Source organism: Calypte anna, chromosome Z (genome assembly GCF_003957555.1).
Source record: "Calypte anna isolate BGI_N300 chromosome Z, bCalAnn1_v1.p, whole genome shotgun sequence".
Lineage (NCBI taxonomy): Eukaryota > Metazoa > Chordata > Aves > Apodiformes > Trochilidae > Calypte > Calypte anna.
Window position 1 is genome coordinate 3,195,277 of NC_044274.1, and position 25,451 is coordinate 3,220,727.

Here is a 25,451-nt window from a genome sequence, read left to right on the forward strand (position 1 = left end):
AAAATATTAGCTTTTTTTATAGCTGACCTCCTTTCTGTCAACAGGCAAATTGTTTTGAGAACAGCAATGAAAATGCTCCTTGGAATGAAAGTGTCCGCTCTGGTGGGAAGAAGTATATTAACTTCAAGCTTGTATTTTGGACTATATTTAAATGCTGTCTTACCCAGGAAAGATTTTAAGTGCAGCTTGGATTGCAGGAGCCAGGTGATATTTTGGGAACCCTCCTGGCTTACTGGTGCTGCAGTAGGCAGTTGGGTTCAAAGCCCCTGTTTGGTAAAACACAAAAGCCCCTGAGTGTTCTCCTAGATTTCAGTTTGAGGGCAGCCTGCTTCCTAAAGGTGAAATGGTGATATGTCTTGGCAGCATCCCTCCTAATAAATTAAATGTGCCTGGGAATGTTCCCAGGCACCCTGGCCAAGTGGCTCAGAGCTGCCTTGGCCATACTTTAATTAAGCTTTTAGCTCCCAGGGCAGGGTGGCTACATCTGAACTGCCCCATTGTGAGTGGTCCCGATGGTGTCCTAACTCACAAACCTGGGAATTGTGTGGGAGAAAAGGAATTGGCAAGACCCAATGCTGGAGAATGTCTTAGCTGCTTTCTAGCCTACATGGTCATGTTCCAGTGCCTGGGAATGTATCCAGACATGATTTAACTTACTGGTACAGATGTTAAGTCTTTGATTCTTCCAAATTCTTTACGGACTAAAGCACAGAAGGACTTTTCACATCACCAAGGGTTTAGGGCTGTTCAGACAGGTAGGTTTAGAATTCCTTCTCTTTATTTTGGGGTGGTAATTCTGCACGGCTAAAAAGTCTCTACCTCCTGTCTCCCTTTTATCTGCTTTTAGTGGTTGTTGTTTAAATGTTTTTCAGAATTCAGTCACCTTCTTTCAAGCCACCACCACCTCTCTGGGATGGGCAGGAGTGTCTGTCCTCTTGTCACACTATTGCTTTTGGATGAATGAACATACTGTAGCTTTCCATCAAGGTGCTGGGTGGGAAGGATGTTTGTTTTTTGGTGTGGTTTTGGGGTTTTGTTTTTTTTTTTGTTGTTGTTTTTTGTTGGGTTTTTTTTTTTTTTTTTGGTGGTTGTCAGGAATTTCATTCTGATTTGATGTGCATGTGTGTGAATATGAAGAGCTTTAGTTTTCTGTTCTGGTGATGTGTGTGTGTGTGTGTGTGTGTGGGGGGGGGGGTTGGTCTTGTATTTTGCAGGCAGTGGAACCTTTATGTGAGCAGGGGAGTGAGGAGATGGCTGTTTCCTCAGGTATTTCTTCCAGTGAACAGTAAAAGCTGTGTTGAGCTGACTTGATTGATTGTACAGGATGGTTTCCTGCAGGCTCTTCAGTGTTTGATCATGGATTATTGGAACTGGAGTATAGCCCTGGTGTAGATGAGCCAGTAAAACATTGATATTAATCCCAGCGCTAAGCAGATAGACATCCTGGGAGGTAGCCTGTCATGTGAGCTGCTGAATATCAGAGCAGTTTTGCTCTTTTTCTGGACCTCCTGGCATGTCCTCCCTCCATGGTGTCCTGAGTCTCATTGCAAGCTACAGCTCAGTCACAGAGTCACTTCAGGATGCTGTTTGTCTTTTTGTAGATTCAGGACTATGCTGTCAGCTTTGGTAGCTTGAATACTTACAGGGAAGATATTAGCAATATGAAATACTGTTCCTGTTCATCTTGCTTTGTCAAGGGGCTGAGAAATTTTATTTTTTGCACGTGCTGTCTTACACCACCCCCCCATTCCCATCCCCAATTTTGGGAGCGTGTAATCTGTGTGACAGCATCAGCTTTGGAGCACTGCTTTGTACAATGGATCCATTGCTCAAAGGTAGTAAGCTGTCAGAGCTGGTTGTGTCAATTAATATGCAGAAGGCTTTGTGTCTGCTGATTGTTCTTCTAATTTAATGTGCTTGATGATCTGTCTCACCAGCAGTGCAGTGTTTTAAGGACACAGTGCAGGGATGCTCCCTGGTGTCCCACAGGCTCCCTGTGTATTTTCAGGACACCTATTTTGGTCCTTCTGCAGCTTCTGGCAGCCCAGGGTCCTGGAGGCATCTTAGGAATATGAAAAAGAGAGGTTGCAGGCTCTACTCATGCAATGATAGTCAGTGTCCCTCCTCCTCTATTTAGCTCCTTTTTAATTTTTTAGGGGTTTTGTTTTGGGTTTTTTTTTTTGGAGAGCTGTGATGCTGCAGCTGTCTGAGATGGATTTAACTTGTTCAGGACTTTTGAAGAGCTGGGTGGATATTAGGGAATGGTGTGTGCCTCTTCACTGCTCTCAGCTAAACAAATAGTCATCTAGTACAGTAAAATATTAAAGACCATGTTTTCTGTAACATCTTTATTGGTGAAAAATGCAGGCTGCTACCCAAAATTCCACTTTTGCTTCTCCTTTGCTGTGCTTGTGGAGCTCCACAGTGAACAGAAGAACTGCTCTGCCTGACAAGTAACTCTCAAAATATGAATTTTCAGCTCTGTATGTTTTGTGGACAAAGAACCAGTTCATTGATCTGAGTTGCATCTCAATTCCATGAATGTTTTGGACTCCTTGGGGTGACACGAGACATGTCATAGCCAAGAAGGGGACAAGAACCAAACCTACACTTCTCTTTTATTCAAATCACCATGGAATTGAGGTGGATATGAGGTCTGAAAGTGGTTTTAAGTGCAGTGCTGCTCTCTCTGCCTTTCTTCTTTTGTAATACTCATGAATTTTCTCTGTGTAGGGGTGGGAAATAAAAATATTGGCTTCACTTTTCCTCCCTTGAACACTTGATTCAAACTTGAGTATCTTAGTAGCTTAAGTTTAAATGGAAAAACCTGAACTTAAAACCTGGAGCTAGGTAAACTTCTGAACTTAGCAACTTCTCAGGGGCTGTAAAGGTAATGTCAGACTTCAGGCTTTGTAATGGGGGAATGGATTTGTAAGTCACTCATCAACCAGATTCTCTGTTTGTGAGGTGCAAAGTCTTTATTTTACTTCTGTAAAACTAATTTTCAGTGGTCACAGAGCAAGCCTGTGATAGAGTTGAGCTTGATTTATGGTTCTGAAAATATGCTGCCCATTTACAAGCCCTGTTACGAGTCTGTTTTCCTGCTTTACTTAAATGCTGCTGCTTTAAGCCTATCAATAGAGGCTTCTTTTTTACTGTTGTAATCTTATAAATGAACCAGTTTGGTAAAGAAATAGCTGTCTTTCCTCCCACTTGTTTTAGCACTTTAAGTTTTATTATTCTATAGTGAAGACTTGAAATATTGTGCTGTATAAGTGTGTTAAATACTGTGTTTTGTGTACAGAGGAAAAGAATATTTAGGTTTTTTTTTTAACAAGGGGAGTACAGAAAACAGAAGTATCAGCTACACTGTGCTTGTCTTCAGAGTCCCAAATTTTCCTGTTTTGGGAAAAGCAGCAAATTAGTATGTGGATGGAGAATTGAGTTTAATGCTGAAGTGAAGCCTGGATGAAGGAGTGTGATGGTCAGTCTCAGATGCACATGGCTTTTGTTTGAAATCTTAGGGCAGTTTATGTTTAAAACCAGACAAAACCAAAAACCCCCAAGCCAGAAACTACCCATGAAAACTGAAGCTTGAAGAGCTAGGCTGAGGAAGTTTTGCCTGGTTTAAGGAACATTACAACTGTATTGACTACTTAAAACCAGAGGACTTGTTCACCCTTTGAAAACATTATCATTTACCTTGAATCACGTGTTCCATTTTGATATCCTCCTTCATATAGAAAATATAGCATGAGATGTCAGTTTGAAGTGCAAGCCTAACGATGCTCTATCTTCTATGTGAAAGGAACTATTTCTGTGCATTTTCCCATGTTTTGACATCATGGTGTTTTGAATAACCATGTTCCATATTCATATCGATTTTTTTTGTTTTTTGTTTTTGTTTTCAATTTATGCACAGCACTTGCTCTGAAATTTGGGGACTGAGTACACCAAACACGATAGATCAGTGGGATACCACAGGCCTTTACAGCTTCTCTGAACAAACCAGGTGAATATTCTGCCCTCTCTCGCATCACAGACATCTTGTGGGAGGGATTGGCTTTGGAGGGTCTGTAATGGGATGCTTTAGCTGGAAAAGAGACTAAAATGCTTCCTAGGCCTCTCATGGTACAGCATTTTAAAATAATTTGCTTGCCAGTGTAGAAATCTTTAAACTGTTCTCAGCTGATGTTTTGACCAATGAAACTCTAATTCTGGAATATTCCTTTTTCACGCCAGTGCTATTGAAAGAATGGGATGACTTGTTAAATGCAAGCTCTAATGTGATTTGGTATTTATATTAACAAAGTTGGGAAACTTAATTCTTGAGACCTAATCTTACAAAGTGTTTAAACTGCTTTGTATGCCACAAGCTTTCAGTTAAGTCTTGCTAATTGGCTCAGATAAGAGCTACTCGAGAATTGTTTGTAAATTCTTCAGTAGTTAACAGTGGGCAAATTTTAACACAGGGCCTTTTTTTTTTTTGCCTTTTTTTTTTTTTCATGTCACATTGCTTAATTTGTCTATTGAGGTTTGTCTCCCATCTCCCATAACAGCCATAAACATCTGCATTTTTGTAAGCATATGCAGCCTGTCTTAAAACCAGCAAAACGTTTTCAGCGGGTAGCGAGGCAGATGAAGCCGAGAAGATAAAAAAACCTCTGCAGCCCTCACGAGATGTGCATTCATGCTTCTTGCATTACACTTATACTGCCATGTGGATCACTTGGGCAGCTGACTGCTTAGAGGCTTATTTGCAGCCCTGTGGGAATTCTTATGCTTAAAGCCATAAAGCATCCATGCCACAGCAAAGCCTTGAGGTTTAGCAGCGAAAGGGGCTGTTAAGTGTGATTTTGTTTTCTGTTTTTTTTTTTTTTTAACAACTGTCTTCTGCTTTTAAAAAAAAAAAAAGTATACGAAGCAATCATCCTAAATGCTTGGTTGGAGGTAAAGTGGCTTTTAATGAACTCTAAATTCACTGGCAATAATTTGAGCAGCTCAGAACTAAGTTAAGACACTGCTTGATTCCGGCGTTTTTAGCACATTTGAAGCCTTTTTTAACTCTGCTTGCGGTGTCAATCCACTGAACTCTGAAAATAATAAATTAACCACCCGTCCCTTGAGTTGTACACTGTTGCTTGAGTGGTCAGGAGACGCAGCATGTAAACATTTTTCCCATTTTTCCCCTCCAGATCTCTTGATGGCCGCCTGCAGGTCTCTCACCGTAAAGGATTACCCCACGTTATTTACTGCCGCTTGTGGCGCTGGCCAGACCTTCACAGTCACCATGAACTTAAAGCCATTGAAAACTGTGAATATGCTTTTAATCTTAAAAAGGATGAAGTATGTGTAAACCCTTACCACTACCAGAGAGTGGAGACACCAGGTAGGAAGACTTCTTCTGACCTTTCTCTCCCAGCATCTGTACTTAGTTGCTCTGCGTCATGTTTTGAATGAAGAAAAAAAAAAAAAAGAGAAAGGTGATGCTTTCTCTTGCACAAGATTCTGAGAGGTACAGCTTTTCAGAATACCGTCCCCTGAAAGGTTTTAATAATGAGTTCTATTTCATGTTCTGTTGAAACATAAAACCTTTTTTGCTATGAGGGTGCACTGGCACAGGCTGCCAGGGAGGATGTGGAGTCCCCTACTCGGGAGTTACTCAAAACCCACCTGGATGCAGCCATGGGTAATGTGCTCTGGGTGATCCTGCTGTAGTGGGAGGGTTGGATTCCAAGATCTCTAGAGGCCCCTTCCAACTCTGACAGTTCTGTGATTTCCTGAAGTTACTGAAAAAATGTTTTGGATGTGTTGAATACCCCTGATAACTACTTGCAGTACTGCCAGCACTTTCCAGCTGGCTGGCTACAATCTGGGCTGAAAAAGAAACAGAAATGACTTACCTTTGCTGCTGTGGAATAGTCGTACTGAAGAGGCACCTCAGGAAGCTGTTTACATCCAGTATTCTTCCAGCATTACGGAGAATCAGAAAATTCTAAAACATCGGAAGAAATCACTAGATATCAGAATTGTTAATTGTTAATTAGTTAACTAAGAGTTAATTAATTAACTACTAGAATTTTTGATTTGTGTTTTCCTTTTAGCTCACAGAAGGCTGGGTTTTGAGGGTCTTACTGATGGTTTGAATCTGGCTTTTTCCAGTGTTGCCTCCAGTCCTCGTGCCGCGGCACACCGAGATCCTCACGGAGCTTCCGCCTCTCGACGACTATACCCATTCCATTCCTGAAAACACTAACTTTCCAGCTGGAATTGAACCACAGAGCAATTACATACCAGGTATTTCCTCAACTCCCTCTGCATACAATGCATTTACCATTCTACTGAAGGTGGCAGATGCACCTATAAGTCAGATATAATTCATTTCATCTATCCATTCCAGTGGAAATACCTTAACACTGCTGTTTACACAACACCAGGCTGTGTGAGACCATATTGCTGTGGCTTCACAATAGCTCACTTGGTTTCAGTAGTAGCTTATTTAAGATTCAGAATGTTAGTGAGTACAAAGCAGACCTTTACCTTATGCTTTAAGCCCATTTTACAAATGTATAGGGGTTGCCAAATGCTGCGTATTGGAAATTGAGTAGTAAACTGCCACCTCATCTCACCACCTGTAGCATGTGGAGGAAACTTAAGTTGCAAAACAGTGACTTGGAGTGTTTTCATCTGTAGTTCACAATTTATCAAGGTCTGCTTTGGGTATTTGTCACTGTTGTGTGTGTTTTTGTCTTTCTACTATGAATTACCAGCCAAACAATATTGAACTCTTAAAGGATTGTTCCTCCTCTTTGCTTCATTCCTACCCCAAAACAAATACTAAGAGTAGTCTGCTATGGTGCACCTGAAAGGCTGTACCCTTATGGAAACATAAAATAAGTGACCTTTGTTTCCTGCCCCAGCTTCCTCTTTCCTGTCTCTTCAGGAAGTTGCCTGGAGTGTAAAAACCAGGCAAAGCTGAAGTTTTCTTGTAAATCTTTCATGCAGCTATGTTCTAAACAAGCTGAAAAATGCAGATCTGGACTCTCATCAAGAATAAGAGGACTTCCTTGAAACCCTGATATGTACAATGCCCAAATTGTCTCCATGTCTTAAACAGGATGTGAGCAAGAATTAAAATGGCACCAACAAAATGTCAATGAATTTGATCTCATCAATTCAATTTGTTGGCACACAGGGACAGCAGATCTTTAAAGAGCAAGTTAAGGTGCTAGATGGAAGTTGGTGATTGCTTTTTTTGCCCTATACTTTTTTGACTCTACCTGAGGGCTTTTGGTAGCATTTGCAAACAGCTTACTGGAAAAACCCCCATTTGAAAATCTCAGTGCTGTGGAAAGGAATGAAAGCAACTCCAGGTAGTCATTTCCAGGAAGTTTGTTCAAGGTGATTGTGAGTGTTCACCTGATTCTCCAGTGTTTATGCAGCTAACCACACCTTACCCCCCTTCCTTTTGTCACTGACACCCTCCTGTTGTGTTGATATCATGACATCTTATTTTATTTGACCTTGCTCACTTCATCTTGAACACTTAGCTAGGTTCTGTCATATGTGTCTTGCTTCAGAGAGCTCTTTCCTTTAGCAGTAAGCCAGGCTGACAGCTCTGCTGGTTTTGGGCTGCAAAGGCCTCTCATTACTTATTTGGTACCACTGGGAAGCTTCACTTCAGCTGGGAAGATGGTGGTTGTGAAGGTGCAGGGTGAGCTTTGGATGCTCCCTTTCCAGTCACAGATGTGCTGAGCTGCATTGTCCAAAACATTCTGCAAATGTCCAAAAAATTTTGCCCCTCTACTCAACGCTGGTGAGGCCACAGCTTAAGTCCTGTGTCCAGTTCTGGGCCCCTCAGCTCAGGAAGGAGATTGAGGTGCTGGAGCAGGTGCAGAGAAGAGCAAGGAGGCTGGGAAGGGATCCAGCAGAATTCCTGGGAGGAAGGAAGGGCTGAGGGAGCTGGGGGTGTTGAGGCTGGAGAAGAGGAGGCTCAGGGGAGACCTCATCACTCTCTGCAACTCCCTGAAAGGAGGTTGGAGCCAGGGGGGGGTTGGGCTCTTTTCCCAGGCAACTCTCAGCAAGACAAGAGGGCACAAAGGGTCTCAAGTTGTGCCAGGGGAGGTTTAGGTTGGAGCTGAGAAAGAATTTCTTTCTGGAGAGGGTGATCAAGCATTGGAATGGGCTGCCCAGGGAAGTAGTGGATTCTCCGTGTCTGGAGATCTTTCCAAAGAGCCTGGATGTGGCACTCAGTGCCATGGGCTGGGAACCACGGGGGGAGTGGATCAAGGGTTGGACTTGATGAGCTCTGAGCTCCCTTCCAACCCAGCCCATTCTATGATTCTATGATTCTATGAATCCTGGCAGCATTCAAGCTCTGCTAAAAAATTTTAATGTCACTCTTTTGAGTGTTCCTTTCCAGCTGTGGTAGTGCTCAACCTCTGACTCTAAAGCAGTATTAATAGTATTAGGTGGAGGAAATCTCCTCAGTTCAGACAGGGAGAAGATCCGGAAAATGATCCGTGCCAAAGAGCCAGGATTAGCAACTGGAAACACAGGAGGTGTGGGTTGGATTGGAGAGGGCTGTTGACCTCTTAACATGGCTCTGGGCTTAACTGTGAGGAATGATTTGGAGATGGGTGGAGTCCACTTTATGAATCCTATAAAAACATTCAAAACAAAGTGATTTTTTTAATTTTTTTTTTATCGTTGTACTTCTTGCTGGCAAAAGATTTCCCTTAATCTTTCTTAAAAATTCTCACTTGAGTTTTGTCACCTCTATATTTAGCAGGCTACTTTTGCAGAATGAGCCAGAGATACAGTTCTTTCAGTTCATTTTCATTTAGGCAACTGGCTTAATCTAGTTTTACAGAATCATATCCCAGGTTCTGGTTTCCTCTCTCTGACTCCCCTCTGATCTTAATACATTGCTGTCAACTTCAGCCACAATTTTTGATGTAATTTGATTTTAATTCTTAAGCAGAAGGCTTTATCTTTCAATTTCTGCTGTTTGGTAGTGATGTAATTAAATGTGTTTAATCTCTTAGATGCCTTGGAGAATTCTAACTTGATTGTTGAGATAGCTTCAAACACTTTCACTGAAGAAATCCAGGTTTTGCCTGTAATATATAGGAAGAGACATTTGCCCAGTTCAAAGAAAATTATTTCCTGAGAGGCAGTTGGTTAACTCATTATCTGGATTACAAAGTACATTTTGACTGGAGAAAAGGAGCAACCAAAACTCTCTTGGGTTTTGAAGCTATTTCTGAGGAATTAGACACAGCTTCTGGTATCAGAACTCTTCAGACTTGGTACTGAGTTTACTGTGGGCTCTGAAACTCCTTTAAATAAAGCTAGTTAAAAGAATAGATGATCATTTTGATAGAAGTTTGCAGTAATAACAATGATGATGATAATACAGCTTATGCAGCATAACTAGTAAGATAATAATTATCATTAGTGAGTGAAATCAACTGATGGGTATTGAAGAGTGGAAATGAAAAATAACCTTTAAATCTTCCAACTTCTATAAGGCGTGGGAGGGTGTCTGATCTGATGGTTATACTACATAAAGACAGCTCACATTTTATTTATTTTCTTTTTTTTTGGTAGAAGTCACCAGATGGGGTTTTTTTCTTTTCATTTGTAATTCTACTGAATGTGAAAGCTGTTGATCACAATTGCAAAATTATTACTCATTGTGGTTTAAGTGTCTTGTATTAAATGGAACAAACAAGGATTATCTGTTAATTATAAAACATTTTTGAGCAGTTGACTGGCATACAAGAAATCATGTATTTTCAATAGGCAATAAGGCAGGTAATGGGGTTGATTGTCCTACTGGAAGGCAAAAAGGACAGCAAAATGACAGTCCAGTTGAGTATTCAGCTATTAAATGAAGCTCTTGAATACCTGAGTACAAAACCCCCTAATGCAAAACCTTAGAAACATCCCCAGTCACTGAACCAGCAGGTGGATTTTCTTGTCTCTTTTTTTTTTTTTTTTTTTTTTTTTTTTTTTTTTTTTTTTTTTAATTTTATTTGACAGAAACACCACCTCCAGGATACATCAGTGAAGATGGAGAAACGAGTGACCAGCAGTTGAACCAAAGCATGGATACAGGTAACAATTTATTTTTCATTGTTTTTAAGACCTGGGGTACCTAGCTGTGATCCCTATAGTGGCTGGATGCAGTGTGAAGGATGATAGCAGCAGCCCTCTGTTCAGCCTGGTGTTTGCAGTTTAAAATACCACTTTGTGAACAAAATGGGTTTTGTTTTTGCTCAGGGAATGCTTTGAAAACATTCTGTACCATGTGAAGTACGTTTCATTTGTTTCATAACAAAAGCATACAGGTCTAAGACTTCATCAGAAAAACTTAAAATAGATATATATATATTTTTTTTGTAGCTCACTGTGTTTTTAACTTACCCCTGACTTTACCTTCTGAAGCAGGATGTCTGTTTAGCCTAAACAACTTACAGAAAGGCTTTATTTGAGAACCTGTGTCCTGATTTATCACGCTTCCCATGTTTCAAATTACTTCTCCTACGGCAGGCTTTACTGTAAGAGTAGGAGAAACATGAAACATTTGTACCTTGTTGTTGAAAGGGTTGCTAGATAATCTGGTTGTCCTTCAGCTTGGACAAAGCCCAGTTAAAGTGCTGGGTAAGAACCTCCTGCTATGTGCGGGCAGACTGCAGGGTGTGTTTGGTCAGCTAATGTTAGCAACCTTTTCCAGTTAATTGGAATCAACTGGACCAGTTTCTTGAAGAACTGCAATATTTTCCCCACTCTGTAACAACAGGTACTTTAATTGAAAAAAGGCTGACATCAGCAATCATGGTCTGTGCAAAGCCTCAACTTCATTTTGCCTACCAGAGCACAAATTGTGTTTTGAGTGTTGATGTTTATCTGAGGTTTGTTTCCTTCCTCCTTCCAGGAAAAAAATAATTTCCTCAAATGAGGAAATCCAGCTTCTAGTTTTCTAGAGATAAACCCTCTCCTTTGAGGGTGGAGATGGAGTAGCTTGATTATCTCGTCCACTTTTTCTTAGCTTTTTTTCACTGAATTTGGGAAGAAGTCACTACCGTCTCACTGGAGAAATGCATAAATAAAATGATATTCACAGAGTGTGCATGAAGTGAGAGCTGCTGAATGCCACACAGCGATGCTAATTGAGTCTTTATGAGAAAAGGAGTAGGTCCCCAAGAGTCTGGAAAATAAAAATGTAATCCTAATTCAGAATAAACATGTGACATGCTGGAAAACTGTTGTAGGGTTTCTGAAGTTTCTTGTTCCAAAGCTTTTAAATATAAAACTCTAGATAATGGTCATAACCCACCCATCTGAAATAACAAAATTCATTTGCTCTGAAACGATCTGTATTGCTTCTACAGGATCTCCAGCAGAGCTGTCTCCTAGTACTCTTTCCCCAGTCAATCATAGCCTGGGTAAGCTGGAAATGGTTCTGATTGTTTCTTTGTGTGTGTGATGACTCCTCTTTACATTAAAAATGAAAATGCACTTTAAAAAAAATAATTAAGAGCTGTGTTAGAGACTTGGGTTGGCTTCCTGATGATAAGCATGATAGGGCTGGGTTAATTTTTTTAACAACTACTGTATTTCTGTAACTGAGCTTCTAGCAAAGAGGAAGAAGAAGATAATTGAGTGTGCAGGAAAAACTTTTATAAAACAAGTAGTTGAAAGGCCTGTAGCCTATCCACAGTGCTCCTCAGACTTGCTGTCTCCCTCCTGAGTGTGTTCTGCTGCTCTTTTACTCTTTCACCTGTGACCACAACCCCATAGCTACTCCCACAGGAGTTGCCCACCTGCTTTGATCAGGTGCCACTGCTGTGTTGTCTGTATAAATGCCTCAGGAAGATCAGATTCCCTCGGGTTTGTTTAGGGAATGGTGACAGAATGTAAGAGGAAAATGCTGTGCAGAACACTCAGCAAGTGATTAGGGTAAGGTGAAAAAAGGGGAAGTGGCACAGGAAAAGCTGGGAAGATCCTGAGCTTTAAGTAAAAGGAGCTCAGAGCTGCCTTGAGCTAGGACACAGTGGAGCATATGGTGTCATACAAGAAAACATAATTTTCATATTAATATTTTTTGCCTTGGTATGGTTCAGTGTTTGATAGTTTAATCTTTGCTTTAACGTTGCCAAAATGTTTGCAAGTTTTAGGAAGGCAACAGGAATGTCTCAGCTTCTGGCATTCACACTAACATCAGCTTAATATTTATTTTTTTTTTCTTTTTTGAGCAAAATGCAAGTACTGAACTAGATGAGATGTGGCTGGATTAGATCACCCCTTCTCCCCCTCCTCTTTCCCTTGTGTGGAATATTAAATTCCATTCTGTTTACTGTGCTGGGTAAAAATGACAGCAAGCAAAATAGAACTTGAGGAGTTTGAGGAGACTGCCACTTTTGTGGAAAGGGAAGCAGAGCAGGGCAGATAAAGTTCTTTTTGGCATAGTTCTGTGTTAAGCATGTTTTTTAACTTTTTAAATTTTTTTTTTCAGACCTGCAACCGGTTACTTATTCAGAGCCTGCATTTTGGTGTTCAATAGCATATTATGAACTGAACCAGAGAGTGGGAGAAACCTTCCATGCCTCCCAGCCTTCCCTGACTGTAGATGGCTTTACAGATCCATCAAATTCAGAACGGTTTTGTTTAGGTCTGCTTTCCAATGTAAACAGAAATGCTACAGTGGAAATGACCAGGAGACACATAGGTAAAAAAAAAAAAAATCTTGTTGCCTTCTCACTGTTTTCATTTTGGTGTAACCATTGAATTATCTGGAATGATCCAGGCAGGTCTGTCTCCTGGGATCTTCTCACCCTTGTGCAATCAACCATTCTCTCTCTCAAAAAAACAACTTGTAAAGGGGAGCTTGGTCTCTCTTGCTAAAGACAGAAGTGGAAAGGCCCACAAGAATCCTTCCTTCAGTCTGTAGTCACAGAGTGGGTGGCAGCAGCAGTCACACAGCTGCCAGGTCCAGGAGGAAGCCCCTCAATAGGATGGGATTCCTGCTTTTCCTTGTGGAAAAAGACAATCCACCAAAGCATCCCAAGGGGGAAAGTTTTTGGCTCATCAGACCACTCAGCCCTGGGGGTGTAGCATTCGTGTTCAGAGTTGCTCACAATTAAAATTTAAGCTTTAAAGCCACAATATTCACATGTTGCTTAGTTTATTCTGGTGTACAACATGCAGAGTGGACACTGGTAAAACTTCCTGAATTTTTTTCTGAAATGGGAAAAGCTGCTATGGAGATAACACACTGTTTTGACATGATAAAGATTTTTTTGGTAATTACTGAAGATTTGTTTTCTGCAATGCAGCATCTTGCCTTTAAGTTCATTAAACTGCTGATTTTTTTTTTTAAGGCTTCCTAGCAACATTTATGAGATTTTCTTTGATTTTTTTTTTTTTTTACTAAAAGTTCAGCCTCTTGAGTAAAACCTTCTGAGTCCCTCTCTGCCAAATCCAAATGCTTGTCTTATAAAATTTTAGCCATGCAGAAAGCCAGGCTGTGCCTGTGCTAGCTTATCAAAATGGTCAATGATAAGGCAAAACTACAAGAAAATAATTTTTTGATAGAGCAGCTTTGTTTTTCTTGGAAAAGAAACATAGAAGAACTATGCCCTTTAAAAAGGACATGTTCATTATAAACAGCTTGCTTTGGGAGTTTAATTATACATTTTTTTTCTCTTGTGCTGCAAAAAACCATACAGATTTATTTTTTTTTTTCTCCTCAGGTAGAGAGAACATGATCAGAAAAGTGAGTGATAGGATTTCTTGAGGGTATTTCTTTGAAATAAGCCCAAATGAAGTCCTGGCTCTTTTTTCACAGGAGTGCAGAGAAGGGGCATGGAGTGGGTTGTGAAACCGTGTGGGCGAATGTAAGCAGAGAATGTTGAAGTGGTATACTTGTGTTTTCCTTTTTTTGCCATGGTGCCCTCTTGTCACTTCCCATCCAGCACTTAATAGCAGCAGGAGTTTTAATTAGCTGGTGTTTTGATTTCAGTTTTTGGTATTTCAATTTGGCATTTCAAGTGGAAAATTAATTGCTAGGGAGCACCGCTGCTTCCTGACTTGGATTTGGTTACAAGCCTTTAGGTGACAAAAAAATTCTCTCTTGCTCTTGACCAAAAAAATTATTCAGCTTCTCCTTCAAATATTGTGTGTTGGTAGGAAAAAAAAAAAAAGCAGGTTAATTGTGTGGAAAAAAAAAGGTTAATTGTAAGAAAAAGCCCAGGTTAATTGTATCCTGCTCCAGCTGTGTGGTCCTGTAAAGAACCGATTTTTTTGTTTCTGTTGTCAAGCAAAACCTTGGCCTTCTCTGAAACAAAATCCTCCTTTGTTTGTTAAGCTTTTTGGGTCCATATCATAATTGAGTTCCCTTGAACCTTGCCTGCAGGTAGGGGAGTACGTCTCTACTACATTGGGGGAGAAGTTTTTGCTGAGTGCCTAAGCGATAGCGCGATCTTTGTGCAGAGCCCCAACTGTAATCAAAGATATGGTTGGCATCCTGCAACTGTCTGCAAAATTCCACCAGGTTAGTAGCCCCACAAAGGTCCTGTGCAAAAACTTCCACTGAACGTGTTCACAGGATGACACTTTTGTTGCCTTCTGAGGGTTTTTCTTTTCATAGTTTGGGGCTTCTCTCTAGCAAACACAAGACTTTGTTGGTTGTATCCTTTTGACCTGTTTTGTTTTTTTTTTTTTTTCCTTTATAGGATGCAATCTAAAAATCTTTAATAACCAAGAATTTGCTGCTCTTCTGGCTCAATCTGTGAATCAGGGTTTTGAAGCAGTTTATCAGCTTACTAGAATGTGCACCATAAGAATGAGTTTTGTTAAAGGTTGGGGAGCTGAATACAGGTAAGAAAAAACATTGCTTTTAAGTTTAAGTGTTAATATTTTTTTCTTTCACTTGTATACTATTTCTGCCTGGCCTTGAAAGCCGTATGTCATAGAATCACAGGATGGCTGAGGCTGGAAGGGAGCTCAGAGCTCATCTCCTCCAAGCTCCCTGCCATGCCCAGGGACACCTCTCATCCAGACAAGGATGCTCCAAGCCTCATCCAACCTGGCCTTGAACACCTCCAGGGAGGGGGCAGCCACAGCTTCTCTGGGCAATCTCTTCCAGAGTCTCAGCACCCTCCTGCTGAAGAACTTCTTCCTCAGATCCAGCCTCAACCTCTTCTCCTGCACTTTCAAACCATTTCCCCTTCTCCTCTGGCTGGACACTCTTGGGAAAAGTCCCTCTGCAGCCTTCCTGGAGGTTCCCTTCAGGAACTGGAAGGCAGCTCTGAGGTCCCCATGGAGTCTTCTCTTCTCCAGGCTGAACAATCCCAGCTCCCTCAGCCTCTCCTCACAGCAGAGCTGCTCCAGCCCCTGGAGCATCTTTGGGGCCTCCTCTGGACTTACGGAACTCTGTCCTTAAGTACAGACTTCTTACCTCTACTACAGATTGGGTGTCTGCAAGTTGAACCTGTATTTTCTTCCTTCTTCCCCTCAGCTATTAAGGTTCTAAAAGAGCAGTAACTGATTTCAGTCTCACCTTGAAGTCAGCTACTGAGGAAGGAATGCTGTTCAAGTTTGTGTTCCTCCCTTGGTCCTGCTTCCTTGCTTATCATAGAATCCCAGACTGGTTTGGGTTGGAAGGAATCTTCAAGCTCATCCATTCCCAAGCCCTTTCCATGGTCAGGGACACCTCCCAGCAGCCCAGGTTGCTCCAAGCCCCATCCAACCTGACCTGAGACACTGCCAGGGATGGGGCAGCCACAGCTTCTCTGGGAAACCTGGCACAGGGGCTCAGCACCCTCACATTCAACAATTTCTTCCTCATCTCCAACCTCAATCTCCCCTTTCTCTCCAAGTTTTAACCCATTTCCCTTCTCCTCTCCCTACCCCCCCGTCTCCAAAGCCCTCCCCCAGCTTTCTTGGAGCCCCTTCAGATATTGGAAGGTTGCTCTGAGCTCACCTGGGAGCCTCCTCTTCTCCAGGCTGAACAAGCCCAATCCCTCAGCCTGGCTTCCCAGGGAGGTGCTCAGCCCTCTGAGCATTTGAGTGCCTCTCCTCTGGACACCTTCCAGGAGCTCTGTGTCCTTCTGATCTTGGGGACTCCAGAACTGGACCCAGCACTGCAGAGGGAGTCTCAGCAGAGCAGAGGGGCAGAATCCCCTCCCTTGACCTCTGTCTGTGCTTCTGCTGATGCAGCCCAGGACATGGTTGGCTTAAATATGGTGCTGAAATCACTGACACCATCTAGAAGTTTGATAGTTTGTGCCATGAGATTATTTTATGTTTTGACTGTAAGCTGTGCAGTCATTTTGCTCCTCGTCCTGTGTTAGAAGGAGCAGAATGAGTTGGTTGTGTTGTTCTTTGGGATGCAGTTCATGGTACCCAATGGAAATGAATTGGAGACACTTGGACTGTGTTCTGCAGGATAAAGCAGCTGGAAAATACACATTTTAAAGGATGGCAAATATTTTAGAAGTTGTAGTTGGTGAAAAAACTTTGCAGGGGTGAGATGGCTGTGTTTGCATAGTAAAACCACTAAAACCTGTTTTTTGATTGAAAAGAAGTCTTATCTGCTTCTGAATATATTGCAATTGTATTTTCTGTTAGCACAAAATAAGAGCTATAGTTAGGGACAGTGCCTGTTTGTATATGGGAATCAGAGAATAAAAAGAATGGACTGAGCAATATTAAAGCTTCCCTTAGTTTGGAAAGCTAGAGATGTGGTTTTAAACAAATCCCTTTAACTTCTCCAGAAACTTTCCACTGAAAGAGTGAAGCCTGGTGTATCAATAACCCATTGCAGTACCTAATGATAATTTTTTTTTTTCTTTAAATCTAAAATTTCATTCCTGAAATTGAGTCATGGAGTGGAGGTTCCCCTGTGAATCCTGGGGTTTGGATCCTTTTGTCTACTCTTGAAGTATAGACATGTAAATAGTGGTGTCAGTCAGTGAGGGGAGGCTTCTCAGCTAAATGAAGGCAGTTTTGTAACAGCCTAATTAGATGAAATGAGAAATTTGAGTAATGGAATAAATTGGTACCTCTTTGTTAGTGAGAGGGGCACAGAAAAAGAATCTGGCTGAAGTTTAAAGAGCTGTTGGATTTGGCTCAGGAGGAGTTATGTCTACACTTGGGCATAATTAAATACAACATTCAAATCAGAAGAGAAGAAAGGCTTAATCAGTCAGATTATGGGGAGACAACTTGAAGTGAATGGAGTTGGAAGTGCTGGGTTAAAGCAGCAGGGAGGGGGTTTTGTCAGGTTCTTTCTGAGGAAGGAGAATGTTGTTGGTTGTTAGCAGTCCATAAACCCTTCAGAGATTGTAGGGTTGGAGAAGTGGCAACAGCACAGGAACTGATTACTGACAGAATGCTGAAGTAATTTCTGTTGAAGGTGGTGCTAATAAATTATAGATACACAAAACTTGTAAGCTATGCTACAGCTGCTCCCACAAACACAACCTTGAATTTCAGTGATTGTAATCTAAATGTTCAAACTAGACCAGGAAGCACTCTAAAACCCATCATCCTTGTTAAAACTTCTTTAATATATCAGAAATGTTTTTCATAGAAGAGCCTTTGGCAAAGCCAAAACATTCTTTCATTTCAGTGCATACACATGCAAGGTGATAGATTCTACAAGCTTGGCAGCCAGAGTAGCTTTTTGTTTAATACACGTTGGCTTTGAATTGAAGAGGGGTGGTAAAAACTTCAGAAGTCAAGTGTTAGCCCAGCAACTTTCCAGGTGTAGGATCACCTTCTAAAGAAAGTTCAGTGGAGGGAATTCTGGCAAAGAAAAACTCAGTGATAGGAGAGAGCTGGAAATCTGTAAGTGGGAGGCTGAGCTTTAGCTCTGGGGCAGCTGCTAAGTGATTGTCACTGTTTTATTGACTTTGCCAGTGCAGTGCAAAGCTGTTGAACAGTAAAATTTGGAGGAAGTGTGTTGTGGAACACATTGTAGGGGAGTTGACAGGGGTGGAATAATGAACTTCCTTCTCTGGGAGAGGATTTGAGACAAAATGGAATTACATTTCCTCTGGTTCGTTCTTTTCTTGTTTTGGCAGAGGCATGGGATAACTTCTAGAGTGCTGAGAGAGCACAGACCCCACTCTCTGCTCCTTGAAAATGTGAAATGAATGACTGAATCCTGCTGCCTGTTCAGTTCCTCTGTTTATATAAACAGTTTTCCCTTAAAGCAAAAGGGCTGCAGCACCAACAGTGAAAATGAAGGGGCTGGGTTTGTGCCTGGCTAATCTGTTGCCTTTGAATCTTAATGCCTCCTTGCTTTGACTTGGGGATAGTTAGAATTAAAAGGAAAAACTGGCTTAGCAACAGTAGTCTTGCCAGTCTTGTTTGGGAAAACTCCCATGCCTGGAGTGGGTAGAGTGAAATAACAGGATTTCTCAAGCAGAGGATATCCAGTAGTGATTTCCTGACTTTGGAGATGAGAAGAAAGAGTTTTGGATAACAGATCCCTGAAACAAGGCTGTACAGGAGAGTGAATGAAGCTTTTCTCAAATCCTTCAGCTTTATTGAGGCTTTCTACATGCTGTTTAATTAAGAGCTTCTGTTGTGGAAAGTTTTAAGTTTATATAGAAGAACAAGGGAGGAGTTGGGGGGGGGGGGTAAAACCAACTAACCCAAAACATTTTTACTTAAGTTTTTTTATGTGAGGCTGTCACAGTCCACAGCACATGCAAGCAGTGTGAGATTACAGGAAATCAGAGATAAAGTTTGGTGTTCCTTAGAGATAGCATCAGTTAGCACACTACAACCACACACTGTGTTTTGACATAGTATTGCTGACAACATCTGGCAGTTCCCTTCTACATTTATTTACCCAACTGGTGCCAAAACCCCAGACTTCAGGACTGCAAGTTTTGAATTTCTTTCTAGAAATAAGGCTTTTGGTGTAGCACCTGGAGCAAGTGCTGCAGTTCTTATCCTCTGGAGCAGAATATTTTTGATGTGTTATGGACAAGCATGTAATTATTGGTGTGTCCTATAGATATTTGGTGTTTTGGGGTTTTTATTATTTAGGTTTTGGGGTGTGGTTTGTTTTTTTTTTTTTTGTTTTCTTCAACATCTGTCTGAATAAGGCTTAGTAACAGTATATCATGATGTCAGGGGTTGGAAGGGACCCCTGGAAATGATCCAGTCCAACCCCCTGTCACAGCAGGATCCCCCAGGAACAGATCCAGGGGGGTTTGGAAGCCTCCAGAGCAGGAGACTCCACAACCTCTCTGGGCAGCCATGGCCAGGGCTCCCTCACCCTCACAGGAAAGAAGTTTCTCCTCATGGTGAGCTGGAACTTCCCATGTTCTACCTTCACCCCATTATTCCTTGTCCTGTTCCTGGGCACCACTGAACAGAGATTGGCCCCTTCCTCTTGCCCCCCACCCCTCAGATATTGATGGACATTCAGAGATCCCCTCTCAGCCTTCTTTTCTCCAGGGCTCTCACTCTTTCTCCCCAGCAGAGATGCTCAGGTCCCTTCATCATCCCCATAGCTCTCCTTTGGACTCTTTCCAGTAGATCCCTGAACTGGGAAGCCCAAAACTGGATCCAGTATTCCAGGTGTGGTCTCCCCAGGGCAGAGCAGAGGAGAGGGGTAGGAGAACATCCCTGGATGTGCTGGACACTTTTCCTGATGCCCACCAGGACACCATTGGCTTCTTGGCCTCCAGGGCACCTTATTGACCCATGGAGAATAATGTAAATGGTAATAATTGCTGTTTTTTACCTTTCTGTCTTGTAGGTAGGGATGGAAATCGAGTTGTTCATATGACAGAGGAATTTCTGGCAGCCAAAAGAGTGCTTTCTGCTTCTCTCTTTCTTCTCTGACACTGCTTTTCTTTCTTTTGTAGGAGGCAAACAGTAACAAGCACTCCTTGCTGGATTGAACTTCATCTGAATGGACCTCTGCAGTGGCTGGACAAAGTATTGACTCAGATGGGCTCCCCTTCAGTACGCTGCTCCAGCATGTCCTAAAACTCCTCCTTCCCTCACCACTGGGCTGAAAATCAAGTCCAATCAACAGACTTAATATAACAGCTCGTCTGTCGTAGTATTTGTGTGTGGTCCCCATGAACTGTTTACTATCCAAAAGAAAAAAAAAAATTAAAAAAAAAAAAAAAATTAAAAAAAAAAAGTTTTTAGAAAAAAAAAAAAAAGAAAAAAGGAAAAAAAAAAAAAAAAAAAACCACTTGAGGTCTCATCAATTAAAGCACCTTGTGGATTCTGTTTCCTATACTCTTGATACTAGATGAAAATTTAGTGTATAGAAATGCCTTCTTCAGAAAGAAGGGAAAATTCTAAAGACTCTTAATGGTGTTTTTATTGGGTATATAAATGAGTGTCCTAATGGTTTATCAATAACATGAATAGCTAAGTATATGTACAAGTAATGTATCATGATCTCAAATATCACAGTATTGTGCTGTTCTACATTTTAGTTCCCATAAATAGTTGTTTGGGTTTTTTTTTTGATTGGGGCAAATCTCTCATAAAATTCCAAGACTCTTCTCCTTTATTCTTTTATATTTTTTTTTATATAAGCTGGTTTTTTTGAGTTGTCCTAAGCATAAAAAGCAGACTTAGCTTGTAGAAAAGCTTAATTTTTTTGCTGCCTTCTTAAAGAAAAAAAAATAAATCCCTCCATTGGAAGGGAAAGAAATGTCTTGAGATGCATCTGTGATATCTTTAGACGCTTTATATGCTTAATGGGGCCTAAAATGAATTCATATTATAAATTCTGAGTATCCATCACACTATGAGTCTACTTTTCCCTACCCATCCACACTGGTGCTTCTGTTTCCAGCAGTGATGCTGGCACTGGTGTAACTGGGACTGTTTTGTACCCTGAATCATTTAAATCAGTGTTTTTTTTTTCTTATGAATTGAGAATTTACCATAGCATTATATACTGGATTAAGTACACGAGGTTATTGGCTCACCCCTTACATCTGTAATTTCCTTTAATTTTTTTTCCATGAAACAGATGGTACTAAAAATGATAGGTTGGGTTTCTTGGGGTTTTTTTTTTTTTTGGAGCCAAACACCTTGAAATTCTTTCCCAGGTAGACTTCTTCGTCTAGTTTTGAAATAGATGCAGCTTCTTAACATATTTCAGGATCAAAATTTAAATTTCTGATCCGAGTGGCTTTCTTACAGCTTCCTTCCATACCAGATCATCAGCATTCATTATGTCATTAAAAAAAGGGCCTTGTTATTAAAAGTAGTTGCTTCTGCAAAACCTCTAGGGTAGTGGTTGCTGAGGTATGACCAGCAAAGAGGGGGGGGGGGAGACACACTTCTGAGTTCTTCATGACAGTGCATGTTATTGTGAACCCTTGGACACTACAGCTGCACCATATAAAACAAACTAAACAAACAAAAATTATCCTGAAATATATTCTACAAATAAGCCTGGGGTTGGGGAAGGGTTGGGAAACTGTATAGAAGGGTTATTCTGACTTGGAAAAAAAAAAAAAAAAAAAAAAAAAAAAGAGAGAAAAAAAGAAAAAAACAAACCAACATCTTACTAACAATCTTGTGATCTAGCTGTCTGTCATTCTTTTGTTCTTGTGGCAGTAGCAGGATTGCCTTTGTCTGTTTTTCCTGTTGTCTCATCCATTACACTAGCACTGTGCTTTGTAAGTGCAGCTCTAGTGATAACTTAGCTTTGAGAACAAAACGAGAAATAAAAACGTGGCCAGTGTTACAGCTTTTTAATCAGTTGACTGAAATCGGTGATAGCAATGGATATTTTTTTTGTGCCGTAACGACTTGGGCATAGAAGCAATACCAAAAATCAAGCCTTGACAAAGCGGGCCAGACACCTTTATAAAAACCATTCAGAAATTGGCAAAGCAGTTACCAGTTTGTGCTAGTTTTACCAGTAGACTAATGTATTGGTAGAACTTGTGAACCTAAGAAATAAGCTTCATGCGTGTTGCGTTTGCCTAATATGTGAATACACTAATAAAAGTTTTAATTCTCATGATGGTTGCTCTCTTCATTAATTGCTCTATTTGCTACATTATTGAAGGTTAGGAATCATTCTAACCAAGCCAAATAAGTGGCACAACTCTCCTGCATGTTCTGGCTGGGAAGTGAGAGTTCAGATGTTAAAAACACTTCTTGGGTGTCCAGAGCAGAGCCACTCAAATGCTCAGAGGGCTGAGCACCTCCCTGGGAAGCCAGGCTGAGGGATTGGGCTTGTTCAGCCTGGAGAAGAGGAGGCTCCCAGGTGAGCTCAGAGCAACCTTCTAATATCTGAAGGGGCTTCAAGAAAGCTGGGGGAGGGCTTTGGACACGGGGGGGTAGGGAGAGGAGAAGGGAAATGGGTTAAAACTTGGAGAGAAAGGGGAGATTGAGGTTGGAGATGAGGAAGAAATTGTTGAATGTGAGGGTGCTGAGCCCCTGTGCCAGGTTTCCCAGAGAAGCTGTGGCTGCCCCATCCCTGGCAGTGTCTCAGGTCAGGTTGGATGGGGCTTGGAGCAACCTGGGCTGGTGGGAGGTGTCCCTGACCATGGAGAGGGGTTGGGAATGGATGAGCTTTAAGGTCCCTTCCAACCCAAACCATTCCATGATCTGTGTGTGTTCAGTGGCCCAGGCTTCTCCTTCAGATGGACCTGATAGAAGCCATCACTTTTCCACAACCAAATGACATCCTGCAGGCTCAGATGTTGACTTTCACTTGGGAAAGTGAGATAAACAGGAGGGGGGGAGGGGGGGGAAACCATTGCATTTATGAGCAGGTGGCAACTGGAATCATTCTGGATTCTCCTCCCTGTGGATTTCTCTCCTTGCTTCTTCAGCCTCACTGATACCACTCGTTTCACCTTGAACATTTCAGCACTGCCTGAACCCTTCTCTTGTTGTGCCCCAAGCTGTGTGCAAGGACACTGCAGGCATTATCTGTGCACTTGTGGTGCAAGGCCATCTCAGTCTGGTCAGAAGTCACTTTGTTTTGGCTTTGACCACTAAAATATTCTCTCCTCCTATCACTGTTTCAGTCCCAGCTTAGTGGAACTTACCTGCATTTGAAATGTTTTCTTGTCTCTGTTTCATTACATTGCCCTTGGCAGTTCTTGAGTAACTGTAACCTGCTCCTGTTTCTCAGTCCTTAATGCCTTTCTGACTTATCCTCTGTTCTCTTTCCTCAACCTGTGCCTGCTAAAGCATCTTAATGTGGAATGGTGAGGAGTGTGAGGTCATCCCTCTTCTGCCCAAGTGCTGGTGTCCAAAGCACAAATGAAAAGTAAAATTTTTCTCCCAGGAGGCTGTTTTGTTGAATGAGATCTTTATAAGCAGGGAGCACTCCAGCTGAAGGTGCTTTAATAGGGGTAACCAGCAGCTTCCTTGTAGCACAGAGCTGAAAACACTCAGTGTCTACCTCAGATTTGGGCTTGGATTCCCTGTGCCTGGGTTCTCATCTCTTTCTTGTCACCAAGCCCTGCCTGAGCTGGATTTTCATAGGGCTGCTGGAGCCAAGTAATAAAAAAAAAAAATCAGTACTTGATGGAAACACCTGAGCCTGGAAATGATTTTTGAGTTGCCTTTTAGCAGCTTGGATGCCATTTCAGAACCCTCCCCCCTCCAAAGACAAACCCAGTTTTGCTTAGAAGTTCTTCTAGGGCTGAGGGTTTGTGAAAAAAGTCAAGTGCTTGGGCTCTTGGCACGTTTGAGCTCTGAGAAGCAGGAGTGGAGCAACATCTCTGTGATTTCCACCTTCCTTTTGTGCCTGTCTCCTATCCAGGTGTTAAACTCTCTGCAGCAGAAATTCTCTGCTATTTCTCGAGCATTTTGCACTGAGTGTCCCCAGGACAAATCCAGAACTTGGTGGGAACCCCCTGGCCTTTTATTGCTCTTCTCCAGCACTCAAATCAGAACTAAAACCTCTTGAACTCCATCATCAGGGACAGGTGGAATCTGGGGCTCTGAGTTGCTTTCTGGTAGAGAGCTGAGGCTGCTAAGCATGAAGAAGCTGCCAAAAATTGGGCACTATCAAAGGGGTCAGCTGAGGTGTTGAGGAGGAAAAGATTTCATGTGCACAGTAAAAAAAACCTCAAAATCCCAGCTACCCTGTTCCACAGAGCTTTTTATTTTCATGTCTCCCAACTTTTCCTGTCGGAGTGGGGAGGGTGTGAAGTTTTGGGGGGTTTGATAATCATCTACAGCTCCTGAAACTGCTGGCGCAGGGGACTGTTAAGTGTTTTGTTTTACCCTTCAAGCTTGTCATGCTGCGTTGTGGTTGCAGCTTTTTTTAGCCCTGCAAGCTGAAGTTTTGCTGCAGCTGGGTTTTGAGTTAAAATATTGTGAAATACAGGATTTCACTATACTCCACCCACACAGTATTTTACTTGTGGATGAAGCAGTTTTCCTTTCACCAAAACAAGTTTGACTATAACCTAATTTAGTTGTTTTTTTTGTTGATTGGGTTTTTTTTTTTTTTTTTTTGGGAGGGGGGGGGAGACACTGAAGCTTAATATTGATCTCTGAAGCATCAGCGTGGCATTGCCTTAGTGAGAAAAATTACACTTCCAGCAAGTAATACACCAGCTGGATTAGAAAGTGCTTCTAGAAGGACCTGTGCAGGGAATTAAAATTGCAACTGGTCTGAAAGTTTATTCTTGTTAAGAAAATATTAAGGAAATGTGTGGTTTTCTTGAGTACTTAGGCTTGGGTAGTGAATAACCATCACACACTGTCAAGGGAGGTCTTTTAAAAATAATCTCCAGCCAGGCTGCTCCTCTTTTTCACCTCCCCTGTAAAAATTCCTCAAAGTAAGGTTTCTGTTTCTTCTCACAGTTTATGGGGTAAGTTTCTAAGGTACTAGGCTGTCACAGCTACAGAAATGAGACTCCAGGCTTCAAAGCTGAGAACAGTCTTTGATGTTGCATTAGCTGTTGTTTCATTAACTGTAATCAGCCTTAAATCTCTTCAGCTGGCAGATGGAAAATGGATGGGAAATAATGGATATGTGAAGGTGGCTTGATCCTTTTCCCCCATGTGGGAGATGGAGTCATTCAGTGTACAGCCCTGTTCATTTTGGAATAGGATCCAAAGTGGCAGTGGACATCTATGTCCCAGTCCTAAATTTTCTTTACATTTTCAGCCCTGAAAGTTGAAACAGAGCTTCTATCACACTTGATTTTTCTGTTAATGGCACCCAGCTATTCACTCACGTGTCTAAAGCTGTAGTTGAGGTACCATAAAAAAATCTATGTATGCCTCATGAATTAATTGAGCTTGTGAGCAATGTGTACCTAAGGCTGTGAATTCCATGGGGTTTTAAAACTTATCTGTGCTTTAAAGTCTTCCTTACTTGCCTTTTCATTTTGTAGGAAAATGGCAGGAATTGTTGTAGCAGCCAGCATAGAAAATCATTTAAACTTTGCTTGCAGTTTGTCTTC

General features: G+C 41.6%; 1 protein-coding gene across 2 annotated transcripts in view; it reads left to right on the top strand.

Moving 5' to 3' along the window:
- The window catches only part of SMAD2 (SMAD family member 2), a 55,606-nt gene extending 33,573 nt beyond the window's left edge, over positions 1–22,033 (top strand). Inside the window, exons 3-11 of one of the 2 annotated variants that reach the window (XM_030467315.1) lie at positions 3,923–4,012; positions 5,196–5,389; positions 6,163–6,297; positions 10,048–10,122; positions 11,400–11,453; positions 12,524–12,736; positions 14,423–14,560; positions 14,742–14,886; positions 19,899–22,033. In XM_030467315.1, the coding sequence (XP_030323175.1) occupies positions 3,923–4,012; positions 5,196–5,389; positions 6,163–6,297; positions 10,048–10,122; positions 11,400–11,453; positions 12,524–12,736; positions 14,423–14,560; positions 14,742–14,886; positions 19,899–20,022 (1,168 nt within the window). In that variant the 3' untranslated portion in view covers positions 20,023–22,033. The remainder of the gene's footprint in view (positions 1–3,922; positions 4,013–5,195; positions 5,390–6,162; positions 6,298–10,047; positions 10,123–11,399; positions 11,454–12,523; positions 12,737–14,422; positions 14,561–14,741; positions 14,887–19,898) is intronic. The other variant, XM_030467316.1, reaches the window with a different exon arrangement.
- Positions 22,034–25,451: the final 3,418 nt, after the last annotated feature.